Genomic DNA, 9,572 nt, shown 5'->3' on the forward strand with positions numbered 1-9,572 from the left:
TATGTTTCAATTTTTTTAACATCTGCAAATAATTTAAAACTAATTCACTAATGCTTTTCTTTCTTTAACAGTAAAAACATATCAACATATAAATATCTGTTCTATTCATTTTGATATGTGCTGTGTTTATTTTATTTTAAAGTAAAAATAGATTGTGTTGGCACATTTAGGGGTAGAATGCTTGTCAAAAACAACCTCAAGAAGTATTAAAAGGGTACAGTTGGAGTCACACAAGTGCTCTTATGTTCATCATTCATGCTACACTGCCCCTCTTTGTTACCTGTGCCATTGTGCACATAGGATTCTATATTTAAAATTCTCAATAGTCTGACACCAGTACAGGGCCTTTTCTTGCATAATTCCAGGCAAGCATCGCTATTATCTTGGAGTATTCCTCTAGACAGTTTTGACAAGTTTGATGTTCTATTTCTTTTCATTCCTTTGCACCCTAGCTTTTGTATTTGTATTTCTGTTTCCTTGGTGATTTAGCTTTAAATTGCTCTCACTGTGGAACTGTCAAACTCAGTAATTGAGCTCTGATAAACAAAGAAATGCCAGAATGATGTTCTGTGAAAAATGTGAGTTATCCAATGAAGAATCACTTGAAAAATAGAGAATACTTGTTGTGAAAAATGCATATATGTGTATTTTCCTTAACACAGGAACAATTCCCATAACAAACTTTATGTCTTTTCCTTCAGCTCCTCTAGGAAACACAAGATGCCTTCCATTGGTCAGAATATTTAGTTCAAAATCTTTAAGCTACATAACCAGGGTTCCATTTACATTTAGCTATGACATACAGAGAAATGAAGAAAGATAAAGCTGAGCACACTAACGAAATTAGTGCTTTATTTGAAAAATGTCCTGTAGCCTTTTTCCTTCTGAAATGCATATTTCATACTTTCAACTGTCATTCACATCAGTAAAGATTTTACACTCACATTCCGGGTAAGGGACAAAACACTCATTTCCATTAGAAGAGATATTTGAAAACTGACATGAAACTTCAGGGGAGAAAGCTACAAGCATTTTTTTTTTTAAAATGTGAATTGAACATATACTAAAAATGCAATACACAGACAAATAAATGAACCCCGAGATTCATATGTTAGAGTGAAGTCTTGTTTTATAACCAAAGGACCTACCCAAGACCTGCTAGTTCCCTGCTTTCCACTGCCTTGCAGACTTAGAAAGTAATTAGCTAGCACCTCCACAGTCATTACCATTCCATTGGAGAATTATTTTCGAAACTGCTTTGTTGTGGGTCTAGTGTTGCCAGGTATGATTGACTTAACAAGGAGACAGCACAATACAACGCTGGAAAGTATATGCTCTGGGAGCCACCCAGATTTAAATCTTGGCTCCTGGCATTTTCCAGATATGGGATGTTAATGGTAGGCATGATAGGAGTTCTTGACTCAGTTTTTGTGTCACAGAGAGGTAGAAGGGGAGGGAAGGGAGGTGGAGATGTGGGGGAGGAGAGAGAGAGAGAGAAAGAGAGAGGGGGGGGGGAGGGAGGGGGGGTGGGAGGGAGGGAGGGAGGGGGGGGGGGAGGGAGAGAGAGAGAGATTGATTCCCACAGCATCCAGCTCCTAAGTGACTATGCGATCCCTAAGAGATCAGTGGAACACTAGGGAGCTCGCTCCCGTGATGCCACAGTGATGATGGTGATGGTGATGACAATGGCTTCTGTGGCTGGTCCCGGCCCGTTCCTGGGTAGCCCCACCGGCTCCGGCGGGGTGGGCGGCGGCGATCAGCGCTGCAAATCCGCGCTCGCACCCGGGCCTGCGGGGCAGGGGCGCGGCGCTCGATTTCCTTCCCTGCCTCCTCAGGCCCTGTGCGCATGCTCGGCCTACGCGGGGCCCAGCCTTTGATTGATCGGTCGGCAGCGGCTGCGACCCTTGGGCGGCGGACGGGCGGGGATGGGGAGCCAGGCGCTGGGAGCGGCGCAGTGAGCAGCGGCGGTGGCCGGTGAGTACCGGTGAGTACCGCGGCATGGGGCTCCGCAAGAAGAACGCCAGGAACCCCCCGGTGTTGAGCCACGAATTCATGGTGCAGAACCACGCGGACATGGTCTCCTGCGTGGGCATGTTCTTCGTGCTGGGGCTAATGTTCGAGGGCACAGCCGAGATGTCCATTGTGTTCCTCACGCTTCAGCATGGAGTCGTTGTCCCCGCAGAAGAGCTGCCTTCAGGGTCCAGGACCCTGTACCATTATGGGGTCAAAGATCTGGCCACAGTGTTCTTCTACATGCTGGTGGCCATCATCATCCACGCCACTATTCAGGAGTATGTTCTGGATAAGATCAGCAAGAGACTGCAGCTCACCAAAGGCAAACAAAACAAACTGAACGAGGCCGGGCAGCTGAGTGTGTTCTATATAGTGTCTGGAATCTGGGGCATGATCATTCTGACCTCTGAGAACTGCCTGTCAGACCCCACCCTATTGTGGAGGGCGCCTCCCCACAACATGATGACATTTCAGATGAAGTTTTTCTACATTTCACAGCTGGCTTACTGGTTTCATAGTTTTCCGGAGCTCTACTTCCAAAAAGCCAGGAAGCAAGATGTCCCAGGCCAGCTCATTTTCATTGGCCTCCACCTCTTCCACATTGGAGGAGCCTATCTCTTGTACTTAAACCACCTGGGCCTGCTGCTTCTGATGCTGCACTATGCTGTCGAGCTCCTCTCCAACGTGTGCAGCCTGCTTTACTTCGGTGATGAGCGGTACCAGAAAGGGTTGTCTCTGTGGCCTGTCGTGTTTATATCAGGGAGACTGGTGACATTGATTGTCTCGGTGGTCACAGTAGGGCTTCACTTGGCTGGGTCACAGACTCGGAATGCTAATGCCCTCTCTGGAAATGTCAATGTGCTGGCAGCTAAAATCGCTGTGCTGTCTTCGAGTTGCAGTATCCAGGTGTACATAACATGGACCTTGACTACTGTCTGGCTTCAGAGATGGTTAGAAGATGCGAGTCTTCAGGCTGCGGGTAGGAGGAGACGATCCAGGGCGAGAAAAGGCACAGAAAATGGAGTGGAGAATCCGAATAGAATAGATTCTCCACCAAAGAAGAAAGAGAAATCTCCTTAACGAGTTGCAAGTTAATTGATTCTTACCTCCAAGGGAATCCACTCCTTACTATGTGGTGTCTCTGTGCTAGAGATTTCCTGTTCTTCAGAACGGGCAGTGCTCTTTGAATATTGCTATTGTATTGTCTAATGTGTTTTTAAGGTTTTGGAGCCTTATGAGTGAAAAAAAAAAAAAAAGAGGAAACCACTCATCCTCAAAATACTGTCAGAATAATTAACGGATCAACACCATATTTAGTTTAGAGTCTTACCTCAGCGATTTTCCAAATGATTTGTGGTGATGACTGCAGAATTGTGTGCATAAATAATAGTTTTCTGCTTCCAATGTTCTGTATGGCATTAACAAGACTGGTTGCAAAGTTGTTTTCTTAATGTTCTCTTACAGCATAATGTGGAAAATCTGATAAAGATGTAACTCATTAGTATTATGTAATTGTTGGTATTTTTTATTGTTTTGAATTTACAACACAGAAAATATTTGTCAAACCACCAAGATAATCATGTGTTTAATTTTATGAATAGTGGTTGTTAGTGCTACACCCCCATTAAAGAATCAAAATATGAGTAGATGACATGTGTGTTGATACTGAAATTATTGAATCAGAATATCTTTAATAAATATGATGGATTACTGAAAAGGTAAACTTGTTCCTGTTTATTTTAAACACTTGTACATGAAAATTTGCAAAATTAAATATTACTGAAAATAATTTTTAATATTTATTTAATGTGGTACTTATAGATTCATAGTGTATCATAAGCAGTGTATCAGAAGAATATTATTTAATATGTGAATAATTTAAAAAATAGCATTTTATATATATAAGCAACATATGTTTATAGGTATAGGTATGTGTATATATGTGCAGCTTATTATATCTGGGAAATATTTGACATATTAAACTTCATTTGAAGATGAGGTGACCAAATAGATTTATGAAAGGATTTTAAAATGGTGCTGTTATTGTAACTTTACTTCTATCCTTAATTGGGAAACATCTATATAGGGCAATCTTTTTTGATTATATAAGTGTACATACGTATGTAGTTTGTATCTTTACAAAAGCCAATATGACCGATGGTCTGTGGGGGTAAATATTTACATCTGTCCTCAATTCCAATGTTGATTTTATTTCCTTAGTGTCAGTGGTTTTTGTCTTTTCGAGGATATGGTGTCTGGCAACATTCTGGGTTAGCACTGTATGTTTCCTGCATTTCCTGTACTTCTGCAATTTCTTCTCTTGTCTCTTCTCTCTGCTTGTGATAGTCTCCTCTTAGGTGCTTTAATCACTCAGCTTTTCCAAAATTTGAGGTTCCTAAAACCTAGCAGATTACAGACAGAAAAGGCAGGAAAACAATCATTTCTACTCTGTCTTCTTTCAAAGGTAAGTAACAAAGATTTCTTTCTTTCTGGATATGGAAGTGGTTTTTTCCTCACTCCCTTTTTCTCATTTGCCTGACTTGTAGTGTTGGTAGTCTATGCTCTGAGTTGTAAAGCCATTTACGTTTAACCAATTGTGCAATTGTAAAGCCAAATTTCAACTCTTTGAGTCACTCAGAACTGTCTCTCATATTCCTTACCTCTAAGGATCTAAACTGTCACTTGCATTCCAACTCATGATACCAAATATTGCATCTACTAGGCACTTGACTTGCAAACAATCAGTGCAAATCTAAATGGGATTGCTATAAGGTCACAGGACAGCTTTTGTTTCATATGACTGGTAATACTAAGAGTTAACTTGATCTTAACAATAACTTTGATGGGGATCTGGGTTGATTTCCTTGAGATTTTCTTAGCTCTCTACCCTTTAAGTTAACTTCCAACATGGCAAACACTAATTCTACTCCACATTTGATTTCTTCAGTGTCATGGCAAGAAGAGTAACCTTGGTAACTCATTTGAAAAGGATACTCAAGGGGTGATTGGAGTCACTGGTGGAAAAGGAAAACTAACTTTCTTATAAATTCTAAGTCCAGAAGAAATAACAGTTTGAAGAGACGTTGGGAAAAGATTCTAGATTTATCTTAGTGAGTTCAGGAAATAAATGTCTGCCAATAAATTTAAAAGAAACATTACAGATTTAATTAGCTTGGTATGAATTGTTAAGTCTCTCTTAAAAATTATTCTCAAGAAAGTTATGATTCAAGGCACTATTATGGGCAGCATTGGCATTAGTCAACCACATGAAACATCAGAGTTATCATTAGAGGCTGCAAAAGTCTTCAGATGTGTCTAGTAATTGAACCCCAGGTTCTGCTCCGAGGGATTAGCTTCAGTGTTTCTCTAATTTGTTACTTAAATAACACTAGAAAATATAGGTGTCCTGGGATGGATTCCAGACACACTCCATGTGTAAAGTATGAATCTATTAGCATTCAATTAAAAGTCTGTCACATTTTCCATAACAAATAGTAAGGATGTGTCATGTTGTAAGTGACAAATAAGCTTTAGGTGACACCTTTTCCTGATGGTCAGTATAATTCCATTTCAGTTCAGTGAGGAAACAGTAGTCTTGGAAAACATCACTTCATTTCTCTTCCCATGTTTGCTTTATAGTGTGAGAAGCATACACAGCCACTGCCAACTGTCTTCAGACTACACTCAAGAAGATTACAATGATCACATTAATAATTAAAAACCTTTTTAAGAGTAAAATATTCTGATAGCCATCTAATGTGTAAATCAGTACAATTTTCACTTCTTGTTCAACTGGATTGGGAATAATTTACATTGAGTAAAAGGAGAATTTGACCAGTGCTTTACACAGGAAGTGTTGTATTGACATAGGTGTGTGTGTGTGTGTGTGTGTGTGTGTGTGTGTGTGTGTGTATCCATCCATCGTCTGTCTGTCTGTCTGTTTGCTAAACACACTTATGTATATGTTGATTAAATGTGTGTTCTCATTCATGTATTCTCAAGTGTGTCTGGAGGTCAAAGGACTCTAGGTCCTCACCTTATACCTTGTTTGAGACAGGGTCTCTATGTTGTTTGCTGCTGATGGCCTTTGGGCTTCTAGAGATGCTCCTGGCTCCACCTTTCATCCCAGGAGCATTGGGATTGCATACATGAGCTGTTGTACCCGAATTTACTTGGGGCTTCAGGATTTGAACTCAGCTTCTTACACTTGTGCTGTAAATGCTCATCCACTGCAACATCTCTTCAATCCTCAGAGCAGTTTTAGAGGAAATTCTTTAGGGGAAATATGCCGGAGAAGCATGTGAGTTATGTGAATTAAGCCTGGACTTGGGTCCTTGCTTTGTGTTGGAGATTTCCTTCTAGTTGGGAGATAAGACATTTCTCAGCAGCGTGGAGAGAAAGGGAGAGCATGTAGAATAGACAACTTTTGATGAGTAGATGGAGGTGGTGGGTTTAGATCGGACGACAAACAATTTCACACCCTCAGCTCCTGAACTTCTCTGGACTTAGATATCTTTTTCATTTCAGTTTATCAACCAAATTTACCTCTTCTAAAGCACTACCTTCCACAGTAGAACAGAATAGTACATGACAATTTACTGTAATTATGTACAAAGACTGTCATATATCCCTCCTACAAATTCAGAGTAGCATTACTGGAGGTGTGGCCTTGTTGGAGTGGGTATGGCTTTCTTGGAGAAAGTCGTCTTTGGGAGCAGGCTTTGAGGCTTCAAAACTCAAGCCAGGCTCAGTGGCTCACTGTCTATTCCAGCTGTCTGTGGATCCAGATTTAGAACTCTCCAGCACCACGTATGCCTGCAGGCTGCCATGCACCATGATGACAATGGACTAGATTTCTGAACTGCAAACCAGCTCCAATTAAATGTTTTCCTTTATAAGAGTTCCCATAAAAAAAAAAAAAAAAAAAAAAAAAAAAAGTTGCCACGGTGGTCATAATGTCTCTTCACAGCAATAAAATCCTACCTAAGACAAGCTGCTTCCCAATTATATTGCAAGCTCCTTAGAATGAGCTGTTTTAGAATGGTATATGTGTCTATAGGTTATAGTGCGGTGTCAGCATCATTGAGATGGTGGGGATGACAGGCCTGTTAGTCAGACTGAGCAGAGACTACGGTCTATGATGATACAAGTATGTACTCAGTTAAAATCCCTGTAAAGTAGTGCATAGAAATGTTTGAAAAGGAAACTAATATGGTTCCTTTTCATAACACAGAAAGAATGTGTAGTCACACTGTTTTTCTGTTCTAATTGTTTTAGGGTGGAGAGATTAGATGATATCTGCACATTTACATATTGAAATGATATGTGATAAAGGAAGGATGGCAACAGCTGGAGGCAGCATTTCATTAATCTAGTGAAAAATTTCATAAATAACATGGATTTTTGGTAATTCAAAAGCATTGTGTACACACACACAAAACACACACACACACTCACACACATTTTGAGACAAGGTCTTTCATTGAATCTCTAGTATTGATAGGTTAAGATGAATTGACCCATAGTCCCTAGTGGTTATTCTGTCTCTGCCTCTTCAGCACTAGTATTATTGAACTATCCTGACACACCTGGCTTTTTACCTGCTTGCTAGGGATCTGCTTTCAGGCCTTTGTGTTTATGGAGGAAGCAATTTACTGACTGATCTTCTTGCCAGTTCTGAAAAGAACGTTTTACAATTATTTGGAATAAATCTTTAGACATCTATGCAATGTCTATACAAAATCTATGCAAGACAGATTTTGGAAATGTGTATGTATCTAGACTTTCATTTTATGTTGTTTTATACTTGACTTAGTGTCAACTTTATTACTTTTAAAAATCAAGCAGGATTTTTAGATCATTCTTTTCCCTTATGCCCACTGTTTTTATATGTCTTCAATAAAAGATAAGCTCCATTTAAGCAAGTAACACATTAGGCCAAGGATTTGTAGTGGGATTATTAGGTTATATTATTGAAAAAAAACACATTTCTGGGTAGGGTTGAATGGATGTGTGTTGGTAAATGAAAGAATGCATCATTAACAGAGGACAGTAATTATCCTAAGAACAACATGTTGCCATTCACAAGGCGGCAAAATGAGAGTGAAATCTAGTCAACTAAGCAAAATAAAACAAAGCCCATAACCTATAATTCTTAAATACTCATTGAAATGAATGGATACATAGAAGTCTTCTTAGATTACAATAATGTAGTATGTGACATTTTGCATAACATTAAAGGTGATTAACATTTTAAGACTTTGGTATATTAATTTAAAAAATTATTCTAGGATTTCATGAATTCAGTTAAATATTTTTCTATCACTAGGCCATTTATTTAGAACAGTTCAACATCCTACCCATCAAATATGCATTAGTGGAAAATTGTTCAACTCAAGTAATTATAAACCCCAAACCCATACAAAAATTTTAATCACAACTAAGTTCTGAATTTTGTCACCACATTTCAAATTGAGATTGAAATGTACTCTGTTGTGCACACTGACACTGTATAAAACTTGATGTCTACAGTTCTGTCGGTAGGAATCTATGCTGCTTTGTAAGATGATTAATCTATGAGGTATTTAGATTTTACTTACTAATATGTTTACTTACTAATATCTTTCAAGTATAACAGGGTTTGAGAGGAGGTTAAATGGCTAAGTGCACTAGCTGGTCTTTCAGAGGACCTGGGTTTGGTTTCCAGCACCCACATGGCAGCCACCCATTACTCCCAGTTCCAGGGTATCTAGTCTGCCTCGATGGCTACCAGGCACACATCTACACATACATACATACATACAGGTAAAATTTTCATTCACATAAACTAAGCTAAATAAATAAATAAACAAATAAATGGCTGGAAAGTTGGCTCAGTGGTAAAGAGTGCTTACTGCTCTTCCAGAGGACCCAGATATGATTCCCAGCAACCACATAATTGATCACAACTCTCTGTAACTCCAATTCCTGGGCATCTGACACCATCTTCTAACCTCCATGGGTAATAGGCATGCACATGGCACACAGACATATATGAAGGCAAAGCACCCACACATGTAAAATAAGTAAAAATAATTATGAAATATTTGATCTTTTAGTAAATCTACCACTGCTGTAATGAGAGGCTGCATAGATAATCATGAAGATGTTAACTTGAAACTCAGCAATTGCTGTATGCACCATGTAGCTTCCAGATGCTTGAAACCATAATCAGAAGTGGTGTGCTCTATAGGCTGGTAAGATAGCCCATCTACAGATAAGAGCACTTTCCTTGGAAGCCTAATGACCTGGATTTAATCCCCAGAATGCAATGCAAATCAAGGTAGAAGGAGAGAGAAAACTCCACAAAAGTCTTCCTCTGCCCTCAATATGTGTGCCATGGAATGCATGAAATGTACATAGACAATAATAAAATAATTAAAAAGTGATCTATCTCTATTTGTAATGCATATTTTGCTTTATTTTTTTTTGTGCCAGTTTTATTCCGTCTCTATTTTAAAAGTTTACTCATAAATATTTCAAAGATAACAGGCACTCATTAGCTTTTATGTCACACTCTA

The 9,572-nt window shown here is 39.2% G+C and overlaps 1 protein-coding gene across 1 annotated transcript; it reads left to right on the forward strand.

The window, feature by feature from the left end:
• Nucleotides 1–1,585: 1,585 nt before the first annotated feature.
• On the forward strand, nt 1,586–3,736 carry Tram1l1 (translocation associated membrane protein 1 like 1). The gene has a single exon (XM_036190502.1). The coding sequence runs from the start codon at nt 1,999–2,001 to the stop codon at nt 3,091–3,093; it is 1,095 nt and encodes a 364-aa protein (XP_036046395.1). The 5' UTR covers nt 1,586–1,998; the 3' UTR covers nt 3,094–3,736.
• The last annotated feature ends 5,836 nt before the right edge of the window (nt 3,737–9,572 follow it).

The sequence above is a fragment of the Onychomys torridus genome, chromosome 6, assembly GCF_903995425.1.
Source record: "Onychomys torridus chromosome 6, mOncTor1.1, whole genome shotgun sequence".
In the NCBI taxonomy this organism is placed as follows: Eukaryota; Metazoa; Chordata; class Mammalia; order Rodentia; family Cricetidae; genus Onychomys; species Onychomys torridus.